At 43.4% G+C, this 24424-nt stretch overlaps 1 protein-coding gene across 1 annotated transcript; it reads left to right on the top strand.

Moving 5' to 3' along the window:
* Positions 1-188: 188 nt before the first annotated feature.
* On the top strand, positions 189-24042 carry LOC125247955 (zinc finger C3H1 domain-containing protein). Its single transcript, XM_048159504.1, is given in 36 exon segments — positions 189-756; positions 2724-3086; positions 3171-3247; positions 5727-5774; positions 5954-6215; positions 6313-6524; positions 6607-6727; positions 6811-6933; positions 6936-7147; positions 7220-7381; positions 7464-7601; positions 7818-7933; positions 8174-8299; positions 8381-8555; positions 8735-8845; positions 8929-9495; positions 9570-9679; positions 11114-11245; positions 11314-11435; positions 11517-11618; positions 11699-11821; positions 11910-12087; positions 12324-12510; positions 13478-13693; positions 14512-14731; positions 14847-14952; positions 15024-15222; positions 15306-15400; positions 16060-16167; positions 16251-16355; positions 18448-18613; positions 18757-18857; positions 19147-19248; positions 22603-22642; positions 22921-22983; positions 23081-24042. Coding segments are annotated over 36 exon segments (5802 nt in total). The 5' UTR covers positions 189-368; the 3' UTR covers positions 23207-24042.
* Positions 24043-24424: the final 382 nt, after the last annotated feature.

Below are 24424 nucleotides of genomic sequence, written 5' to 3'. Positions count from 1 at the left end.
TATTAATGTTGTATTCTTTATTTGAGGGGATATTAGTAAACTATTGTCTAAACACGGAGGATCTATAATAAATCCAGTCAATGTTTTCCAGCGTCTCACTGCCAAAACAAACATGTGACCGTCACTTTGACCCGCTTTGACCCCACAAACCTCAAAACTGCCACACTTCTAAGAAATCGCCCACATCCGCGGGAAGTGCGTGAACTCTCGCGAGACTCGGAAGTGGAGCAGTAGGGTGAGTGAGATGTTCCGCTGAAAGCTGCTTAGTCGAGCGTTTGACGCTTCCTTTAACGCGATGCGACGAACTGAACCCTAGTTATCAGCATGAATCATAAATAAACGCGTGGAAACCTCCGGAAGGATCAGTAATGGAGGTCAACGCGAGCTGTGCGTCTCCGAAAGAGGAGGGCGAGCTGGAGGACGGGGAAATCTTCGACGACGAACCGCAGAGGCAGAACGCGCGGCCTCCGCGACGCGCCCGACCCAACCGGCCCGCGATGAACAAGAGAGCGCGTTTACCGGGGCCAGGACTTAATAACAGCCTCCCGGTGCCGCTGAGAGTCGTTCACCCGCCCTTCCCCTCCGGCCTCCGGCAGGCGTTCGACTCGGCGCCGCGCTCCGGCTTCTGGGAGCGCAGTCACGGCGCGCTGGGCCGCTTCAGATACCGTGCGCACCGACCGCCAGACTGGACGCGAGACTGGACGGACCGGTTCCCGGAGAACCACAGCTGTAGAAACGACTCGCCTGGCAGGAAACGTATCCTTATATCAGCACAACACACGAGAATAGCGAGCTTTACCGCAGTGAAAGTGAAGTACTATTGTAATGAGACTGGGAATATCGCGGTACGGTATACCGTGTTATGAAAAATAGTCTGGAATCATCATTTCACGGTATCACAATAATGTGCTGTCATGATATGAAGATATAAACATTTGACTATTGTGTATACATTCATTGTTTACACATTTGTTTAATTTTAATTTTCCTGTTAGTCTAAACCAGTGGTTCCCTAAAGGTGACAAAAGGGGGTACGCAAACAAAATGCTGAGTAGTTCATTTAATTCTACTGCCAAAATGTCATAAATCCAGTACATTTAATCAAATTACCTCATCATTTGCAGTCAAAATGACTGTATCCACACAAGCAGCATGCCTATGATAGATTGCGTACAGAATGTGCTGCTTTAAATTGCGCTAAATTACTGCCGTTCTTGACAATGCACCTTATTAAAAGTGGGGATTTAAAACTTACTTGCATGAAGAACAAATATAGACACAGATAATGGATTTATTTGAATTTAAGACTCGAGCTTTCTCCGATACAAAATCATACCATGTGAGTTCTTGTATTTAAAGGTCCCGTTCTTCGTGATCCCATGTTTCAAACTTTAGTTAGTGTGTAATGTTGTTGTTAGAGTATAAATAAAATCTGTAAAATTTTAAAGCTCAAAGTTCAATGCCAAGCGAGATATTTTATTTAACAGAAGTCGCCTACATCGAACGGCCAGTTTGGACTACATCCCTCTACTTCCTTCTTTAATGACGTCACTAAAACAGTTTTTTGACTAACCTCCGCCCACAGGAATACACAAAAGTTGCGTTTGTAGAGTGTGTTTGTCGCCATGTCGTCAAAACGCTGTTATTTTCATCCCGCAGTCCAATCACCGGGTCTGATTCCGGCTCAGATTGATAGGGTAAAATTAAAGACATGTTTACAGTAACACTGAGCGCGTGCATCTCCACGTTATGGTAAGAGGCGTGACCTTTCCGGGCAAGGTGCGCTAAACTGCTGTCGAATCACAACACAGGAACCGCTGGCACAATCAGAACTCGTTACGTATTTCTGAAGGAGGGACTTCATAGAACAAGGAAGTCATCAGCCCGTTTTTATGACAGTGGAAACAGCGGTATACAGATAAGTAAATTATGTGAAAAATACTGTGTTTTTTTACACGCGAAACATGAACACATGTTATATTGCACACTATAAACACAATCAAAGCTTCAAAAAAACACGAAAAACGGGACCTTTAATGATGATAGCGAGCAAGAATGCAATTGTTCCCAAATATCCACATGACTGCAAATGTGACATTATTATACAACAGGTCAAAAAATAAAATGTACATTTTAAACACAGTACTGTCAGTATTTACTCTATTTTGCAATGAAATAATAGCTCTAACGAAAACCACAGCAGAACTACAACACACGAATTCTGTGGCTTTGAACGAATCGTGAGAGTCAATGATTCAATGATTCATTCACAGCCATTCGTTACTGAATGAATGACTCGATGACTCACTCATAAAAACAGTGACTTGCTGCCACCTGCTGGCGGTTTTAAAAGTTTTACTTAGATTTACCATCATTGCATTTTTCTCTTTGAAACATTTATTTAAAACATTATTTATTTTATAAAGTTATTCATAAAGGTAAAAATATGCACTGGAAAATCAATTTAGGGGGCAAATATTGTCCCTTAATAGTAATGGCGTGACTGCAGTGGAAGTGGAAGAGGGATTACGCAGAAGGATGGTGATCACCTCAGGGGGTGCTCCACGCTAAAAAGTTTAGGGAACCACTGGTCTAAACAATCTCCTTATGTCCAGCCAGTCGATTCTGATACTGTGTTTTTAAGACTTCGGTATGTAAATGTGCTCTTCTTTGATTGGTTAACCTCACTGCGGTGCGAGTGCTTCTTAACCGCTGCCCCTCAGAGAAAGCTGGCGGCAGATGTCAGGCGAGGAGGCCGATGAACAGCGTCCCGAAAGCCGAGGCCACGGACGAGAGCTTCGAGGTCCTGCTCCTGAAGTACAAGCAGATCCAGCTGGAGCTGGAGTGCATCCGGAAGGAGGAGCGGATGGCGCTGAAGGAGGACGAGGAGCCGTCGCCGGCGCCGGCCGTGCCGGAGGAGCCCGTCTCTGCCGCGAGGGAGGAGGAGAAGAAAGCGTTTCAGGCGTTCAACCTCAAGCCGCTCCGGCAGAAGCTCTTGACGCCCGCGGAAAGAGACGCTCTCAACACCAGACCCGCGCCGACTCCGGGCGGGAACGGGGCGGAGAGGGACGCCAGTCCAGATGACGGTATCAGCGGTCCTGTCGATATTCACAGCTCGGTTCCTCTGCTGAATATTATATTGAAGCTTCTTTTCTTGTGTTTCCTCTCAGCTGCGAAGGAGGAGGAGTGTGAATCGGACCTCAACATCTCCGCTGTGAGTGACGAGACTCCGGTCGGCCCAGTCAAGGTACAAAACAGGAGCTGAAACTCACTGCTGTGCACAAACACACACACACTGACAACACCACAGACAGAGCGCAGGTTATTGACCGTTATTATAGGAGACGACTGTTTACTGAGCAAACTCAACTAATGTGATCCATATTCTTCTGGATTCTCGACCTAATATTAAATAAGTGGGAGTGTAGAGTGTAGGAAGATATCTAATAAAACACAGACCTGCAACGCACTCATTATACAGACACATGAATATTAAATTATGAGCGGAGAAAAACAGGCTCGGAAAATATAACAATCTCATCATTACAGACGACAAGCAACTGTCATGAACAACTGAAATGAGGAAGGAAAAAGATGAGGAAGAGCAGTTAAAAGGTCTAATAATATTACATTACGTTTACGAGCACTGCAGTCTCTGAACAAACAACACGTCAGTTTAACAGGAAGAATAAAGTTCTTCTGTTTTCGGTCTACATCATTGACTTTTGAATTCTGCGCTGTAATACGATCACATGCATAACACAGCGCAGTCATTGGATTAAAAGAGCTCATTCTCATGAATAATGCAGAGAAAAGGTTAAAACTAACTTGGCTTTTTAACGGGAAGAACAGAATGTCTCTGAAAAATATAAAAAAATAAACTTTTGCTCTTAATATTAAACATGACGAGTGCTATTGTTGTTTTCATTGATGTGCAGCCTGTACGCATCTGTTAGAAATGTCAAAAAATGTGTTTTACTGTTTCGTGACCCTTTAAAACTCTTAGAAAGAATAAATATGTGTCAGCGGTGTAGATTAACTTTAATACGCTTTTGAAAATGGTGTTTTCATTTAAAATCAGTCCACATAGGTGTTTAACAACAGTTTCACGTCAACTGAAACATCAGAAAATGCTAAAATCATCTTACTGCACGTGTAAAATGTAATAAAATCTCACTGGGCATCATTTATGAAACGAAATGTATGATAGAAAACAGTGCATCGAGTCGTTTCCACGCAAAACTTGGCATTTATCAATATGGACGTGGGTGGTGGCTACGATCAAATCTCACATCAGGTCTCAGCTCGTGTACGCAAGTTTTTAAGTTAGCGTAAAAAATTAAATTTGAATAGATGGGTGTTTGTGATCCATTAAAAATAAAGTTTTTTTTTTTTTTTTTTTTTTTCAGGGGTTTAGCTTTACATTCGCAAATAGCAGCATAAACAACAGAATTCACAGGATTCACACATCGTCACGTCACACACACCCGTGCAGCGCTCGTGTGAACCGAGGAAAAACTGAACAAAATGAACTATGTAAAAGGAATAAAATGGCTAAATAGGACTACACAAAATATATTTCACTTAAATAATTAACAGATTAACAAAAGAGAAAAAAACTGTGGCGCTCGTTTTTGTGACACGCAACACATTGTATTTGTTTTCTTTATTTTATTAAATGCAAGTGATCGCGCAGGCGCCAGTTCAAGCGTTTATAACTTGACATTAGTTATTCATCATCAAACTAAAATTCAGTCAGCCAAATGGTAAAGTTTCTCTGCTCAAATGAAATGGTCCGCTGTAAATCAGCATGCCCAGCGCTCAACCTCACACATTTTTGCGCATGTGAAAGATGATGTTTTACATGGATACTGGAACACTAGTGAAGTACAAAGCCTTGTTTACATAATGAATAATAATTTAGCAACCAAAATGTTACATGCAAATATAGAAACATATGTGGATTCTTGCCAAATGAGAGAGGTGAGCTCATCAGTTTCGCTTTAGCCTAAAAATGTCAGCTTGACTTGTGGTGTTTATAGCTAATGAATGCCACTATTACTAATTTATGTTTTATTAACTTCTTTTTCATTCTTATTCTGTTCTGAATACCATTAAACATAAAGGATTTGTAGTGAAGGGAACTACAATAGGCCTATGAATGTTTTGTTTTACTTACTGGTATTAAATATACATAAAAATGAATGTAATTGCTTGCAATTATGAGGTTAATGAGTGTAAAATGAATTTCTCTTTCATGAGATTACTTCCTCTTCCTGGCCAGGTTACGTTTCTTCGTGTTGAAAACTAGGTTTCTAAACCGTGAATTTTTATGGACGTGATATTTAAATGACGATTGTTTTCAGCCGCCACATTTATCAACGTTCGATCATTTGTACGATAGGATTGTCAGCATATGAATGTTTGATGTGAACCCTGTCGTAAGATGATTTCTGCACTCGTTTCTACATTAGATTGATAAATGAGGCCTACGCTATTCTTCTGACATTATATTATCAAAATATCTCACGACGCACTGTTGCGCTCAGGCTGCCACTCCATGTGTCTAAAACACAACCGCCTTCATGTTTTGATGCAACACTGTGACTGTGAAAAGCACTTAAATATAGATATTCGTCACATGACTAAACATGCATCGTCATTTTCACAGTCCACACTACAGCTTGTTTTCACATGTATCCAATTTGTATCCAATTTTACACCAGACAAAAATGCATCTCGGCGTGAGCAGAAGGACAGAACGGAGAGAAAAGGTGTGTTTTCCCATGTGCCCACATTAGTGTAGACATAGCCTCAAACAGAGGTGTGTGTCCGCTAGTTCAGAACCAAAAGTTGGTTCAAAATGTTTCACATAATTTGGAGTAACGGGGTCGAATAGTCATAGCCGCATTGAGAATAGAAAGAATGACGCTTGTCTTCCCTGGTGATGCAGAGGGAAGACGAGGACGACCTGTCGGAGCTGCAGCTGCGTCTCTTGGCTCTGCAGTCGGCCAGCAGGAAGTGGCAGCAGAAGGAGCAGCAGGTGCTGAAGGAGAGCAAGGACAAGATCACCAAAGCCGTCAAAGTGTCCCAGGACAAGAGCGAGGCTCCGGCCGACAGGAACAAGCTGAGCGGCAGAGGAAACGCCCTGTGCAGATCGCAGGAGGGAGCGAGAGCTGCCAAAGCCACTCCGGACAAGAGCAAAGCCGCCGCTGGCTAGAGCGAAGAAACCGGCGCACCTGAGTAAGACACTTTCACACTGAACTCCTCATCTGTCAGGGCGCAGTGCTTGATGTGTGTGTGTGTTTGCAGCCAAGCAGGCGTGGAGGAAGCAGCAGCTGCGCACCTGGAAACTGCAGCAGCAGCAGCGGCAGCAGGAGGAGCAGAGGCACAAGCAGGAGGAAGAGGAGGAGCGGAGGAAGAGGGAGGACGAGATCCGCAAGATCAGAGACCTGTCCAATCAGGATGAGCAGTACAACCGCTTCATGAAGCTGGTGGGCTCCAAACATCGCTCGCGCAGCAAGGTCAGAAGGTCACGCACGCGACGACACCGCCATCCGGGGCTCTGCAGAGTCTAACGCTCATGTGACCTGTGCTTTCTTACAGTCTTCAGACGGAGATCAGCGGAAACTGGCCAAGCAGAGTCTGGACACGTCAGGAAACCTCTACCAGTATGACAACTACGACGAGGTGGCGATGGAGACGGACAGTGAGCCCAGCTCTCCAGGTACATGCTCCGGTGCTGCGACACGAGCTGAATTCACTGAAACACGATTCTGACTAACCATGAGTGTTAATGTTTGTTCACAGCCACGTCACCTTCACATGATGCGTTTCCTCTGGAGTCCACACCTCACAGACAGGTATGTTCAACCCTTACTGGTGGCACATGATCATCGCCTTACTTTATTCCTGTAGTCTAAATGTCCTCTGATTTCCTGTGACTCAGGGTGTGGCGCAGCATTATCTGCAGCAGATGGAGTTCATGCGACTGGCTCCTCCTCCACCTCTGCCCCCGCTGCCGCCCCCCGACGAAGTGGAGCAGCCGCCGAAGCCGCCGTTTGCTGACGAGGAAGAGGAAGAGGAGATGCTGCTGAGAGAAGAGCTGCTCAAATCGCTGGCCAACAAGCGGGCCGTGAAGGCAGAGGTACGCAGCGTCGAGTTTCCGTCGTGCGGTGAGCGTGATGTCAGGTGTGACGGAGCTGTTGTCTTTCCGCAGGACGCGTCCAGTAGCAGCGGGCCGCCCTCTCCTGCGCTCAGAGCCGTGGTTCAGCCCAGCCCCAGGAACAACCTCGCGGCCGTCAGCCTCAACACGGTCGTCTCGCACCCGCGAGCGCTCAAGTTCGTACGGGGACATCCCGCGCCCAAAGCCCCGTTTGTGGTGAGTGACGCGGCTGTGATGAAGAGGGAAAGAGTGCTTGAATCAAGGCTTTTCTGAGGTTATTTCCTTCTGTTGGTTACAGCTGCCTCGACACAAGTCTGTGGTGGTGCGTCTGAACGCGTCTGACGACAGCGACTCCGACGGCGAGAGCTGCAGCCCCGCGCAGAGTGTGTTCGGAGGCCTGGAGTCCATGATTAAAGAAGCGCGGAGGACCGTAGAGGTGCGTGACGACTAATATTCATCCAATATTTGGTGTTTTTAATTATCGTTATGTCTGTTTGGCCGGTGTGTCACAAACAGGACCTTTATTGTAGAGGCAGGACCACAGTGATGTTAGATGAGGATTTCCTGTAGTTGAAACAGGATTGAGAGATTAGCACATCAGCACAGTGGGTTTTGTCAATTAGACCAGTTTTTAATCGTATTTTGCTTTCAGGCAGCCAAGCCGAAACATTCAGTGTCAGAAAAGGAGAACAACCCAGTGAAGAGTGCAGAAGCTCTTCCTGATGTTAAGAAGATGGAGTATCGGCTGCTCAGAGACGACATGGCCAGGTGCTGCAGTCACATGTGTTTCTTCATGCATTCAGAAGCTTTTAACTCTATAGGTCCCATTGATGCACCTTTTATACTTTTTGTCCATGTTCATCTTAAATAAATCTTTCATCTTAAATAAAATGTGTTTTCTGAACATTCAAGCATGAGAACCTGTTCTAGTAGAGCTCAAAAACAGCATCAAGACATTGTAAAAGAGCATGATATGGCCACTTTAACCACTCATGTGCTGTGCTGCAGTCTGGAGAAGCAGAGATCGGGCCGGCTGGAGTTCATGGTGGGCGTCCCGTCTCCTGCAGGCTCAGACTCGGAGCTGGAAATCATGGGAAGGGTGGCAGATCTGCAGGAGAAGTTCAGTCAGCACAGGTGAGTGTCCACACACACACACCAGTCCATCTCTGCATGTTTGACACGTGAAGACGCACTCATGCTGATGTTTCCCTGCAGAGCGCAGCTGTGTAAAGACGAGGCTCTGCTGAAGCAGCTCCAGCAACAGGAAATCAAGAAGAAAGAGTCTCTGAAAGTAGCCGAGGGCAAAGTGACGAAACTCAAAGAGCAGCTGCTGGCGTCAGAGAAGATTGTGAGCGCCAACAGAGTCCTGCTGAAGAAACTACAGGAGCAGGTGAGTAGAATCCTGCGTCGCCAAACTTCACAGGGCCCAGGACAATCCACTTCCTGTTATGTTTATTATTATTACTGAATAATGATGGACTTCATATTCACACACACTAGTCCAAATCGCCATTTGATTAAGTGCACATTCCTACTTTTGGCCGTAACGTCAGCTGTGTTTTCCCGCAGGTTCAGAGAGTTCAGCACCGCGTGGCCCTGAAGAAGCAGCAGTCTGTGAAGCTGAAGAGAGATCTGGTTCAGGCCACACAGAAGCGCGGTTCATCTGCCGCCATCTACTCGGTAAGACCTGCAGAATTCACGCATACTATTAAGCCAGTGAACGAGTGTGTGTGTGTGTGTAACATCTGTGTTTCTGTTGTCAGCCAGTGAAGGTGCGGCGCGTGGATCACTCGGACATTCATTACGCGGAGCTCATCGCTCAGAAGAAGCGCCTGCAGCAGCTGGAGTCTGAATACGCCCTCAAGATTCAGAAGCTCAAAGAGGCCCAGGCGTTACGGCAAGCCGAGCCACGACCTGCCGCCCCGCAGACGCCCGGCACGCTCTACCCGTTACCACAGCCCTCGCTGCACGACCTGACACAGGACAAACTCACCCTGTCCAACGAGGACGTGGAGGCTGAGGAGGACGAGCCGCAGCAGCAGATTCCTGCCGCGGTGGCGCCTACTACCCGCCGCCGCTCCTTCCGAGAGTCTGGCTCCTTCACCAAACCTAAACTGTGCCATCCGGAGACGCCCGCTGCTTCACCCATGCCAGTCAAACACGCTAAAGCGGCGTCTAGCGGCGCAGCCGGTCTGCCAGAGCTGCTACTGGGGCTGAACGTGGAGGACCTGCGTCAGAGGTACACGCAGTGCGCCGGCCTCTCCGAGCTCCTGCAGGAGGAGACGCACTCGCTCCGCTACACCGCGGACCACGCCGAGTCTCCTGCGAAGGTACTGTCTCAAAGCTAGTTTTAATCAAGTCCAAGATGTTTCCTACTCTTTTTTTGATTGTGTGTCTCATGCAGGTCGTGCAGGTGGACTTCGATCCGATGGCAGCTCATCAGAGCCGAGTGGAGGCTAAACCAGAACCGTTCGGACCGTATCACAGTCCTTTACTAGTCTTTAAATCATACAGGTTTGGCTCGCTTTCAGCTCAAAGTATGCTTCGGTTTTCACGCATGCGCTAGGGTGAGCGTATGGTACGTGTGACGTAGATGTCTTCGTTATCAGCGTAGTACGTGCACTGCCAACTAGAACATGCTCTTTTAAAAAAAAAAAAAATTTTAAGGTGTGGTCACATGAGTGAAATATAGCCAATTTTTTTTATTTTCAATAGTGTAGCAAGTAGTGTAGTGTAGCTTGTTTCCGCCACTAAATAAAAAAAATAAAAAAGGCAATTGTGACTTTTTATCTCACAATTCTGAATTTATAACTCGCAATTCTGAATTTATAACTCTAATTCTGACTAAAACTTGCATTTTGTCTTTATAACTCACAATTGTAAAAAACAAAGTTTGAATAAACTTGCAATTGCGAGGGGAAAAAGTTAGAATTGTGAGATAAAAAGTCATATAATAAGTAAATAATAATAAAGCACCGGTCACACAAGTCACATTTACACCGTGCAGCTTTCTGTTGGTCAATGCAGCGAATTCATGTGACCAAACAAAATTTTCTCCCTCGATGGCACATATTCCTGTTTTATTGGCCAAAAATTTCATAAACGCTGAACAAGGTTCGCATGTGTCAACAGGTTCCCTTATCCTTAAAAAGTCTTACATTGAGTTTCATCATGTTTAAGGCTATAAAAAGTCTTGGGCATGAAATTTTACCTTTCTGACATTGAAATTTTATTCATGCGATTCATGAAAATCTGGGTTTCATATAAAAACAACCCCCCTTCACAAACACGAATGTATATCTGAAGGGAACTGACTTTTCTTTACAAATTTCCTCCATGTAGTGCCTAATATAGTGTTTATAAGCGTAGCACTGCTTTGTTTACAGAAGAAACCAGGGTAACCGCTATATTTCTGCTTTTTTTTTTGACCAATGGCAAAAAATCAACCCATATTTTTACGCAGAATGCACGTAGTGTTATAATTGTTAACTGGTGGATTCACAAGAAGCTAATGTGCATTCAAAAAATCTAAACAATTCGGATATATCGCCTAAAGTTGTTTAAATTGTCATTTTATGGTTTGGATGTTACCATAGATCAATGGTTCCCAAACCTGTCCTGGAGGACCCCTAGCACTGCACGTTTTGGATGTCTCTCTCATCTAACAAACCTGATTCAACTCACCAGCTCATTAGTAGAGACTGCAAGACCTGAAGTAGGTGTCAGATAAGGGCAACATACAAAATGCCTTAAATTTGATTTTAAACCCTGCAGGTACCCTGCAGAACCCTGTTCACAGACTTTGAAAGGCTGCGCGTTCATCTGTACACATACAATAAGCGCTCGCATCAGAACTGAAGCATACTTTGGTCTTCGCTCTCATTGGTAGTATTTTCCAGCTGTCAGTCTGTGGGTCGTTCACACAGTTGAATCCTGTCACTCGTTCAGGTTCAGCCCGTATTACCGGACCAAAGAGAAGCTCTCCCTCCGCTCGCTCTCCTACAGCAACGTGATCGAGCCCAAGAAGTGTTTCTGCCGCTTCGACCTCACCGGCACGTGTAACGACGACGACTGCGCGTGGTACGTCATCGCCGCTTAAGCTTTGACTGTGTTTTGACTCTTTGGCTGAAGCGGTCTGTGTGTTTCAGGCAGCACATGAGGAACTGCACCCTCACAGAGAGCCAGCTGTTTCAGGACATCCTGTCCTACTGCCTGCCTCTGATTGGCTGCGCAGACTCCAGCAGCACCAGTGACATCAGCAGCGCCACAGGTAACCGCCTCGCATCACGTGACGTCTCTGGACGATCAGCACAGAGCAGCAGATCATGAGCTCTGACCCTCCTGTTCACAGAAAAATACATCAAGAAGCTGTTTGGGGCCAATAAGGACCGGATGGGGACGGACCAGAAGGCCGTTCTGCTCGTGAGCAAAGTCAACGAGAGACTGAAACACAGTGAGTGCTCCTATTTGATGTGGCGTCTGTGTTTGATGGTTTAGTTTGCTCTGCGACTGATGGTTGACTGTTTCTGTCAGTTCCCCCCTTCACCACATGTAAATCTCAGAGGAAGTGGAGACCTGAAGCTCAGAGAGTAAAGACTGCCGGTCAGGACGATGAAGATCACACCAGCGTGGACGTCACCGTTCCTGTCCGACACGGTCAGAGTCGCCTGACGGCGTATGATCACATGACTGTACTGTAATTCAGGGCTGGTGTGAATGCGTAACGTCTGATCCGCTCTGACAGATGGGCGCGTGCAGGAGCGCTGGTCGTGGGCCGATGTCTGCGTGACGCAGGATGACAAGCGGTACTTCGACAGCGAGACGGATGACATCAGTAACCTGGAGACCAGCGTGCTGGAGAGTCCCAACGACGTGCAGCTGTGGATCAAATTGGCCTTCAAATATCTCAATCAGAAGGACACGTGAGTGCTGACGCTTTACACTGGGACGCTATATTGTGAATACATAGTATCAGGATATATATCGTGAAGCCCAATGAAATAACTGTTTAGTTAAGGTTCTTATGCAGCTGGTGTATTTCTGTCTTTGTTTCGGTGGCTTTTAGAGGAAGTTCAGGTAAATGTGGCAAGTCTGGTATTGTATGATCTGAAGGCATAAGTTCTGTCAGCAGCATCATCTCCTGTCTGTGTGTCCGTAGCTCTGTGTCGGAGTGTCTGGACGCGGCGCTGAACACGCTGTCCCGCGCGCTGGAGGACAACCGCGAGCAGGCCGAGGTGTGGTGTCACTACCTGACGCTGTTCTCGCGCCGGGGCAGCAGGGAGGAGCTCCAGGAGATGTGCGAGATGGCCGTGGAGCACGCGCCGCACTACGACGTCTGGTGGACTGTGAGTCGACTCGTGCTCATTTCCTTAAACAGTATGACGAAAAAAAATCTTCATCAACCACATTTTTTTCCATGACTAAGAAGTAGTATGAAGTTTAAAAAATAAAAACTTTTACTTTTTGTCGAAAAGAAGACACAATGTTACAGACTGCTGTACAAGCCTCTACTATGAGCTTTCATGCTTGCGGTTGCCAGATGTCAAGAGTTTAAATCCCCCAATTGGAGCTTTTCTCTGTTTACCTAATCTTCTCAGTCTGGCGACCACGTGCAAGCGCTTTCTTTACCCTGCAGAAAAACATCTGAAGATAAAATGATTTTAGCTGGAGTTCAGCGGTCTCCATTTGAGAGATTCTGCTCAAATGAAAGTGTAGGTTAGGTTTAGTCACAATCATTCGGTCTGTTTCACGAGCCATTTACTGCGACTAAATCTGCCATCAAACTTCTAGTTACTGAATAAATGCACTTACTAAATGCTGCTGATTTAATAGAAAAATTGCAATTATATTATTATTGCAATTATGGGAATTACTGTTAGGAATTGCACAATTTTAATTTGAGAGAAGTTTCTTGTTTTACCAGTTTCATTAATGATGTAGAGTGTAAATTTATATGATAAACAGCCTATAATAAATCAGGAAACTAGATGAGGTCAAATAAACCATGCATATGAGTCGACATTCTCTTGATTTGTGCTTATAGGTGAAAGTGCAATAATTCTGATGAAACGTACGAATAAATTCCTCAAATGACAATAATTTTGAGCAAAATAATCATGAATATCATATTACCATTGTGCAGCATGATGGAAATGTTCATTGATTAAACTACACTAAACAAAAACATGACAAGGTTGGCAAAATATGACAATAACTAAGAAGTACATTTGACACAAGATTAAGAAGTTAAAAAAAATAGCTGGAAAAAAAAAAAATTCCACAGGCTTGAGCTGTGTTTTGTCTGTGTTTCAGTACATGAGCGTGGAGAGCGCCTTCGAGGGCAAAGATTTCGTGTGCGGCCGTCTGATCTCTCACCTGCTGGAGGCGTCACATGACCTCAGGCCAGACGTGCGCTCCTTCCAGCTGCTGGAGTCGCTGCTGTTCAGGGTTCAGCTCAGCGTTCACACGGGCGGCAGCACAACGCTCTCAACATACTCAAGGTCTCCGTCAGCCAGAGATTCACTTTCAGTTTCTACTCTACTGTTTCACTATTTCAGTTTAGCACTTCAAAATAAAGGTCACTCACATTTATTTTGTGAAATAAATGCAGATTTCTAGTTTATTTAATGACTGATTTATATCTGATCCAGTGTTATTGTTCACTCTGTACCACTTTACAATAAGATCTCATTTGTTAACATTAGTTATGAGCTAACTGTGAACAATATATTTTACAATCTTCATTAATGATGTTGGTTAGTAAAAAACAATCGTTCATTGTTTGTTCATGTTAACTGATGTAGTTACTGAAGGTGTAAACACGCCTTCAAACTAATGTTAACACATGAAAGCTTAAACTATTCAAAATAGAAAAATTAAGTTGATAATTGAAAGTTTAAATAAAATATTAGTTAACTTCAATTTACTCAATTTAAACTTAAAAAAAAATTAGAAAATTAGAAATAAGATGTAAAATTGTTAAAACTAAAATCAGTTAAACCTATATAGAAATAATTTAAAAACTAATAAAATGACATTAGCACATAACATTACTAGATTACTCAAGTTAAAATGAAAACTGAAAATCAAAAATTAATTCAATTCAAAATATTAATATATGTTATGTTAAGACTAGTTTGTCCATCTAGCGGTTAGTAAAGAGTTAATCAGTCTTACTTTTCAGACTGAAATTAGATCTAACTTTTTATGTAATGGATTTAAAAAGGTTTTCGATGGCTTGTAAGACTAGTCTAAGCAGTTTATGCAACCAGATTCTGATCACAGATTCAAGCGGTTTCTGATGGTCTCCATTTATGTTTAAACGAGGTTGTTCTGTGTTTCTGTAGAGTGCGCTGGATTCAAGTGTTGCGGATCATTTGACTGTGCCGGACCGTTGTCTGATGTGGCTGTCGTACATCTACCTGACTGAGTTCTGCCGTCTCCCGCCCTCTCTGTATGACCCTGCCAGCTCCAGCCCGTCCAGAATGGTGTGCACAGATGCGTTCCTCATTCCCTGGAGAACGGCCACCCGCACGCCCGCCGACACCATCATCAGCCTCTTCACAGGTGAACCCCGTTATATTACATATCATGTGTGACTCTTTCTATAATGAAAGGTCTCATTTCAGCATTTTCATTGTTCATGCGAGTTTGACGCCAGTGATCTGTGTGTTTCCTGTAGATGCTGTGAGCCGCTGCACAGATGAGCGCTTGTCCTCCAGTGAGCAGATCCAGGCCTGTTTCCCCCTTCACTCAAACCTCATTCATCTCTACAGGCGGCTGGACAGGTACATGCGGCTCCGATCACGAGGCTTTCTGAAGTGCTGTGCTTTTGCTCATGTGATTGCCATGCTTTCAGATGTCAGGAGGCTGTTGCGCTGTGTGAGCGTCTGCTGGCAGTGTGCCCGCTCTACTGCCCCCTGCTGGAGGTCACCGGTGAAGTGCATGTGTCCTCGGGACAGGCAGATAAAGCTGAGGCCCTGTGGACACGCGCTCATTCTGACAGCGCCAGCAGCGCTCGTATATTCTACCAGCTCAGCAGGTGTTTGCACTCTCAGGTGAGGCTACAGCGTCCTGTGATCAGAGCAGAAACGCAGTGAAGGTGGCCTAATGCTCATTTCTGAGTTTGTGTCTTGTGCAGGGGAAATGCAGTGTTCTGGAAGAGCTCTTTGACAAGTTCATGCGCTCTTTCTGTGAATCTGTGCCAGATCAGCTGAAGTCTCTAGATGTACTACGGTAATGTTCTCACTGACACCACAGTCTGCAATGTGTGCTAGCATGAGCAGGGGTTATTTAAATTGTGCTTTCCACATCTGGGACAGTCAACAGGTTCTTCTAGTTTTTCTCCAAGGCTCGACAGTAAGGACTGTCTGATGTCCCGGGGCCTGTTTGAAAGACGCTCGGGACAGTCGACGGAATTGTCAATGGGTCGATCGGGCCAAATCTGCACTGTCACGAAAGTTTATTATCTCCATGAAAAGTCTTGCCACTTTAAACACTCAAGCTTTTCTGAAGCATTAAAGCGTAATGAGACTTGAAAGAGAACTCGATGCACACAGGAAACGGCATGCGAGTACCAAATCCAGCTCTCTTTCACCTTGTTTTCATGGTTTAACTCTCTTAAATGTTTAATTTGGCAAGAATTATGTTTTTAAATCAGTTAAGCTCTTAGTGAGTACAGTCTCTGACATGATTTATAAACATGCTTATCCAGTAGTTACAAGTGACTGGAGAAACCATGGTAATTCAGAAGAAACGTACAAAATCCGGTTCTTCGGATAAGTTTAATTATATTCTCTGACAGGTCATTCTGGTCCTGTGCGATGGCATGTGACCAGACATGTTTCATTCTTACGTGCAGTATTTGTTTCAAGATCTGATGTCTCTGATTTCAGCCATGTTCTTGGTGTTCAAACTCAAGACTTGCTGAAAGCTCCAACCCTCAAAGATCATCTTCAGCTTGAGATGGTGGATCAGCTGCCATACCTGCACTTCCTTCACTGGTGCGTCCGGCTGCCGCCCGCGTCTGCTCTGCTCTGCTCTCCACACTTACCCTCTTCTAACCCTGATTCTTGATTTTGAACAGTTTCTGGCAGTCTACCTTTGGCAGTGTGAGAGAGGCCATCGATGCGTTTGAGAAAGCTTTGGGAACTATTACAAAGTTGGAGTTAATTCACACACTCTGGCTGGAGTAAGTAAAGTATATAGTTTGTTAGACGTGTATCGGTGACGCATCAGCAGATCCTGTGCACTTTAGAAGAGTTTATGCTAGAGAGAAGACATAATGTCAGCGGTGTGGGAGTTTTTCACATTAGAATTTTGCTGTTTACCATAAGACTGTAAAATTGATTTTTAAAAGTTAAGGAAATTTTAACTGGTTCATTGTAGGCAACGATTTAGTGAATGATTTTCAGAAAAGAACTTGTTTTCTGTAGTTAAGGTTTTAAAATGAAAGTAGTTGTCCCCACTGTATTTCTTTTTTGTAAGCAGATGAATAAAATGTTTATCAGGTTGCAGATTTATCTGCCAATATATCAGTTATCGGCTTCCAAACATAAAGAATTATCGGTTAGCTGTATCGGCCAAATTTCCATATTGTTGCATTTATCGCTCAATATATCAGTTTTCAGCTTCCAAACATAAATAATTATCGGTTAGCTGTATCGGACAAATTTCCATATTGTTGTATTTATCGGCCAATATATCAGTTATCGGCTTCCAAACATAAAGAATTATCGGTTAGCTCTATCGGCCAAATTTCCATATTGTTGCATTTATCGCTCAATATATCAGTTATCGGCTTCCAAACATAAAGAATTATTGGTTAGCTCTATCGGCCAAATTTCCATATTGTTGCATTTATCGCTCAATATGTCTGTTATCTGCTTCCAAATATAAATAATTATCGGTTAGCTGTATCGGCCAAATTTCCATATTGTTGCATTTATCGCTCATATCAGTTTTCAGCTTCCAAACATAAATAATTATCGGTTAGCTGTATCGGACAAATTTCCATATTGTTGTATTTATCGCTCAATATATCAGTTATCAGCTTCCAAATATAAATAATTATCGGTTAGCTGTATCGGACCAATTTCCATATTGTTGCATTTATCACTCAATATATCAGTTATCAGCTTCCAAATATAAATAATTATCGGTTAGCTTTATCGGACCAATTTCCATATTGTTGCATTTATCGCTCAATATATCAGTTATCGGCTTCCAAACATAAAGAATTGTCGGTTAGCTCTATCGGCCAAATTTCCATATTGTTGCATTTATCGCTCAATATATCAGTTATCAGCTTCCAAATATAAATAATTATCGGTTAGCTGTATCGGACCAATTTCCATATTGTTGCATTTATCACTCAATATATCAGTTATCAGCTTCCAAATATAAATAATTATCGGTTAGCTGTATCGGACCAATTTCCATATTGTTGCATTTATCGCTCAATATATCAGTTTTCAGCTTCCAAACATAAATAATTATCGGTTAGCTGTATCAGACAAATTTCCATATTGTTGTATTTATCGGCCAATATATCAGTTTTCAGCTTCCAAACATAAATAATTATCGGTTAGCTGTATCAGACAAATTTCCATATTGTTGTATTTATCGGCCAATATATCAGTTTTCAGCTTCCAAACATAAATAATTATCGGTTAGCTGTATCGGCCAAATTTCCATATTGTTGCATTTATCGCTCAATATATCAGTTATCAGCTTCCAAATATAAATAATTATCGGTTAGCTGTATCGGACAAATTTCCATATTGTTGTATTTATCGGCCAATATATCAGTTTTCAGCTTCCAAACATAAATAATTATCGGTTAGCTGTATCGGACAAATTTCCATATTGTTGTATTTATCGGCCAATATATCAGTTATCGGCTTCCAAACATAAAGAATTATCGGTTAGCTCTATCGGCCAAATTTCCATATTGTTGCATTTATCTCTAAATATATGAGTTATCGGCTTCCAAATATAAATAATTATCGGTTAGCTGTATCGGCCAAATTTCCATATTGTTGTATTTATCGGCCAATATATCAGTTATCAGCTTCCAAATATAAAGAATTATCGGCATTTGCCAAATTTCAATATCGGTGCATTTATCGGCTTCCAAATATTACAAATTATTGGTTATGTTTTGGCCAAAGTTTCCATATCGGTGCATCCCTACATTAAGCCCTTTCAGAGTGTTCATTCTCACAGCGTGCAGATAGTCGTGGGTTTTTTTTCTCTCGTAACACTTTGTCCTTTCTCCCCAGCTATCTGTCCTTCTCCAGCAGTAAGATGTTGGGGCTGCAGCCGAGTGTTCGTGAGCTGAAGATGTTCACAGGTCTGGTGCACCGCTGTCTGGAGACTGTGCCAACCAGACTCACCCTGCCCTTCAGCTCCTCACAATACTGGAGCAGCTTCAGTTTCCACAACAAGGTATGTCATTGAGAAGCTTTAAACTAGTCCTTCATCTTTCTTAGCTTGTAAATCAGTCTGTTTCTTTTGGATTTTTCTGTTTTTTATTGATTACGGACAGTGTAGATGTAGTGTGTTTGTGTTTTGTGCCGTGTGCATTGCAGGTCATATCCTTCTGTTTGGGATGTTTCCCTCAATCCCAACATTCCCTTGTCCTGGAAAGACTTCAGCATATCATGCCAACCAATACTGAACTGGCCATAAGGTAATCAGAAGTCTTGCTTAGGTTTATTCTGATGGTTTCTGACCAGAAGCTTGTGAAAAGTCCCAGTATTTCCCATTATATATGAGGATCTTTTCCTCGGATACCATTTCTTATTGTTATATCATCTGTACGGTGTAAATATTTCTTATGTTAGGGTTACTAAAGTTGTAAACTGTCCACTCTATGTTAGGGGACTGTTTTATTCTGTAACTTGGTAAATAGGCGGCACTGGATACAAGTCACAGCTTCTTTAATGTCCTCGAGTTTAGTGTTAATTGTCGTTGTGTAGGTTGCTGCAGCAGGAATGGCAGGATGGCAATGTTGAACATTTTAAATTGCAAAGCAGAATGTTGTGCAGTAGCGTCCCAACCTGTCTGGCCATCTGGAAAATGTAAGTTCATGAGCTCCAAATACATCTGGCTTAAATGCTTCTGTGTCCAAATGAGATGATATTCTAAAGTTTTTGCTGTAGCTCTCCACCTCTTTAACATAGCTTGTTTTGATAGACGAGTAATTTGACAAATATTCTGTTTTCTATCAAATTGAGACTTTCCCTCAACATTATATATTCCATATGTACAGGTAAAGACCAATGAGGTCACATGATGTGAATTCTCCTTAAGACACACCACCTGTTCCCATGAGTGTAAACATTCACACATGGCTGGCTTCCTAATAGCGTAAGATTGGGACCCCAGTGGTGGTGTGAATCACACCCTTGCTGTTAGCTTAGTCTTCGCTGTCTCTCAGGTGGCCATTCTTGCTGCCTTTGTTGCATTGCCAACAGAAGATGAGCTTGATGGGTTCACACACCTCAACTGACCATGCACCACATATTGAGATGGCCTAGCGAGGTTTTCGGCAGAGCAGCAAATGCTCTGATGTCACAGTGCCTGAGAATCCCGACTCCTGGTTTAATCATTCATCAGGGCTCATTCTGGCCCTGTTTGCTCAGCCTGCACCCACAGCCATTTGGAAGAGGCCTGGGTCCAATAGACTTCTGTCAATTTATATAGTTAGAGACTCAAAGGCTACTATGAGCTGTTCCCGGTGACCATAGGCCTCAGCTTGATGAGTTCTTGGACCAGGAGCTCATGCGGCCTCCTCTTTGCTTATTTGTGAGCGTTCCCCCTTCACATTCCACCTTAGGTCATTTCTGCTATGACTGAAAAGACCTGTTCACAACAACGTAAATGTTTGGTGTGAGAAACGGCTGTTAATGCATCTGTTCAGATCGTCACGAACATTCGCATGCCTTTCATGCAACAGGTTTATTTACAGAGAGGTGTTCTAATCTCTTTTCCATCACACTACGAAGAAAACCAAAGCTGCTGCTGCTGCTGTTACATAAAGCCATGACTTTGTGGCGCTCACAAACAGACTATATCGTTAAACAACCAGAACCAGCTCGCTTGTTTTTGGTGTTGTAAACACAATAACTATTTTTTATTTTTTTTTATATGAACGGTTGTTTGAAAATACGTAAATACTGTTTCACTTTCCTCTTCTTCAGAAGGGAGTGTCAGAAACAGAAAGTTGCATAGCACTTTGTCCCAAAATAAACAGGGTATTTCTGCTTTTCTGTAAGTGGCACCAGCTGTGAGAGTGAATTTGCATTTTCATTCAGCCCATCTGCTGTTTCTTTTTATTTTTTTATTCATTTATGTATTCTAAACAAATCGGACATGGTTTTCATGCCAAACATTTGTGTTGGTATGAACAGGCCTTCAGGCTTACTGAACAAATAACTGTACCGGTACTGGTTCAGAACTTGTATGTATGTATATCCCTTTAACCATTATGGTTCTGTTTAGGCAGTTGCTTACTAACACTTTCACATCACACTCTCCTCCTCTCGCTGGTTTCTGATTTGAATCTGGTGATCTGCAGAAGCAATTTTGTATGGTTTAAGTTGCATGCATTTAGGGTCCCCCCACCTCCAAAATCCCATTTTAACCCCTGCCTACACCCATTACTGGAATTCAGGGGGCTGAAACAAATACCCTCATGCCCTGAAACACAAGATGTTGACAGTTTCAAGGGTGTGGAGGGCTAGCTGTAAACCAGAAGACTGGTTGGCAACTTTCATACTCTTAGTATGTTTACTTGTCAAGGGGTCTCTCTGAAGGAGATTTGCATGGCTGCACAGGTTTATCACTTTGTCAGTGTCCCACTAGGCAATTTTCAGACAATTTAATTGTATCAAAGGGAGTCGAGTTAATGGCTTTCAACTTTAAAATATGTATTTGTTAGGGCAGAATCTTGTGGCCTGTGAGCTTCTAATGAATCTCATCCATTTCCCTCAGTAAATGCAGTAAAGCCACATGCAGTTGACCCCTACCACAACTGAGTCGGCTGGAGGGGTCGCTACCTTTATTGGTTAAACCAATGGTCTCCACCCCTGCTCCTGCTCCAGACTTTAGTTCCAGTCCTGCTCTAACATCCTGTCTGTTATGATCTAGCCCTGCATTCCATTCTGAAGGGCTCACCCCTATGCCCTAATCCCTTCGAAGGGCTTGCACTCCAGAGTGAGAGCTTCGAAGAGATGAAGGGTGTAGGGGACAAAAAAAAACTGCCACGCCAATTAAGGAAGCCGTTGTCATTGCACAATTTATTATGCTGCTTGCCTGCACAAAGAACCATGGGAGTGAAGCGTCCATCTGTTTCCCCTCATCACAGTCCTTCATTCAGAAGGGCCTTTTGAAGTGGCTAGTGTTGAGCACTTCATTTTGGAATGACCCTTATATATGACCGCCATGACTGTTCTCAGTCTGAAGTGCCCTTCAGAGACGGATTTATCCCATTTGGAGTGCAGCCCAGTAATCCTGAAGACCTTGATGAGCTGCTTCAGGTGTGTTGGAGCTGCACTCCAGCCCTCCAGGAGAGCAGGGTTAAATGTTGCTGAACAGACCTTCACTCTTTTTCGGAGGGGTTGGTGCTAAGCACAACTCGGCACTAACTGATTCTATGGCCTGCTGTTCCTCCATGTAGGCCGAGCCTAATTCCAACAGTTTAACAGCTAGCATGTTTTTGGGCAGCTTCTGGAGTTAGGAATGTGCAGTAATAGTCTTGGCATTTGCTCCGTTCATGCTGTATTGCACTGTGCTTCATCACATTGTCTTAAGCCTCGTTTCTACTGAAATTACCCGGAACAATTTGTCCCAGGAACTTTTTTCCCAGCAACTTCTCAGACTTTTAAAAATGGTGGTTGAAATAAAATTATGCATGGAGTCAACCAATCAGCATGTTCAGCACCCAAGTCCCACCCCCGAAAGTTCATGAACTCATGAAAAAGTACTACCTCGTGAGCAGGGACTTTCTGAGGGGAGAATTTTTACCTGGAACTTTATTTAGACCCTGGTTCCTGCAGTTGAAACACAGAGTACCATCCCAAAGTCCCTAGTTCCTGGGGAAAGGTCCTGCAGTGGAAACGCGGCTTAAGGGTATTTCCCTGTACATATGGAGTATGTAATAGAGTGGCAAGAGTCTCTGAGGTTACATTGCAACCGAACAGTCTCAGCCCGAACTGACTTGAGCAATTCTTTAAGAGCAGTCTTATCCAGAACATGCAAAGATTGTAGTGTTGAGGCCCAAAGAAAGGCACACAGTTCTGCTCAAGGCTGAAATACATCTGCATGCAGTTCTTCAGTTCTGTAGTGAGATATGGTGAATTTGATGTCCATTCATTTGGAAGCAGAAATGAGGTGAAGTGTTTGACGTCCTCTGTCGATATATTTCTTGCCAGAGCTATTGCGGTTGAGAAGGAGCAAAGGCAAAGAGCAGAGGTGAGTGAGAGGTCAGAGGTCAGGTCATTCCTCATACAGTGACCGATGTCTGTGGAGTTTTGATGGCTTCATTCTGTTGAATCTATTGTTCTTTCTGCAGGGTATGCTCAGTGCACGAATATGTAAGAGTTTAAATGGCATACCTGTGATGAAGACAAATGGAGTGTGCTTTTGTGTCTGAGCAGTCTGAATGTTTGTTGTCACTGTGCATGTGTCCGACCGAACTGACTGTGTGTTCCCGCTCTGGTGTGTTTGTGCTCTTATTCGCACGTCCGCAGGTCCGGCGGCTCTATCAGCAAGCGCTCCAGAAACTGCCCCTGTCCGCTGCTCTCTGGAAAGATGTAAACAGCCTCCTCACCTCACCACACCTCATTCGCTTGCGTCTCTGCTGCTGTGGACGTTTGGCTCACATGTGCTCTTCTCTCTCTGTCTTTGCAGTGTTTGCTCTTTGAGGCGGCTGAAGGAGGTAAAACTGACACACTGAAAAAAATAATTGACAAGTGCCAAGAGGTGGGAGTGAGTCTAAATGAGCCGCTAGGGTTAGAGCCGAGCCAAACCGAGTGACACGAACACCACATTCCCAGAGCAAGAGTACATGCTTCCATTAGACCAGCCAAACTTCCACAGATACGCAGACACAGGTTCATATATTAGACTCGTATTCAGTATTAAGAGCAGGAGTCCAGTCGAGACACTGAGCTACCAGTAATCCAGTATGTGGGCCTCTTTTGTCATCATGTACGTAAGTATAAATTTGTTGACGATACCTGTTGTTTTTGATTTGCGTGTTCCATTTGTACACTAACACTTTTAATTTGATTTTTATTTTTCTTTAACGTTGCGTCATGGTTGTTGACGGACTGTGACTGTTTTTAAAGGTGGCTTGCCTCCTTCCTCTAAAAATACTTCAGTTTGGGTTTTTTCTCATGGTGTCTCAACCATGTCTCGTGAATATGAACTCCGTTGGAGAGTTTAAGGGCTCAGCACCAAGTGTTTTTTTTTTTTTTTTTTTTTTCCTCCTTTTGTTTTGGTTTTTTTTTTTTCTACTCCTCCTCCAACCATGGATTAAATGGCTGTTATTGGAAGTATTGTTTGGCTCACCAGTGTCGGTATATTGATGGAAACTTCTCCACAGACTGCCAAAACTCGCCGACACTCACCATGTCTGTAGTCATGGACTGCGCCAAAAGACCTCATTCAACTGTTCATGTAATACTGTTTCTTCATAAATTAAAAAATCCATGTTTGTATGTGTTTGTGCGTGTGTGTGTGCGTGGATATATGCACACACACACACGCACGTTGATTAACGTATTCTGCAGGAATGATTATCTTACACCTGTTTTTTTCTTTCAATTTATAATTGAACAATGTTTCTATTAAATTATTTTGTACAGAAATACAGTGTTGTGTGTTTATTGTGGCTCTGGCATAAAGCCTTTTCATACAAGCAGTGTTTTACATATGAACAAAGATGAAATGTATACCTTTACAGCAAATGGAAAAGTGTATGTAATGCATGTAGAATAGCTTTTTGACTTCATTTAGCAATATTTATTTTCAACGATCACATTTGAGCCAAATAGCTGCCTTTAAAATACTGGCATGTTAGCGAATCAAACCACAATTCTTTTATCAGATTGAATGAGGCATATTTCTGTCTCCAAAACAAACAAACAAAACATTGCATGCCACACATCTGGAGCCAGTTCTTCAAAAGTAATCTGATCGGATTGGATTAAATCTTGAAAATGGTTGTTCAAAAGGATTCTAAAGTCAGAT

Source organism: Megalobrama amblycephala, linkage group LG15 (genome assembly GCF_018812025.1).
Source record: "Megalobrama amblycephala isolate DHTTF-2021 linkage group LG15, ASM1881202v1, whole genome shotgun sequence".
Lineage (NCBI taxonomy): Eukaryota > Metazoa > Chordata > Actinopteri > Cypriniformes > Xenocyprididae > Megalobrama > Megalobrama amblycephala.
The sequence above is the reverse complement of the archived record's forward strand: the minus strand, read 5'-3'. Positions and strand labels throughout refer to the sequence as shown.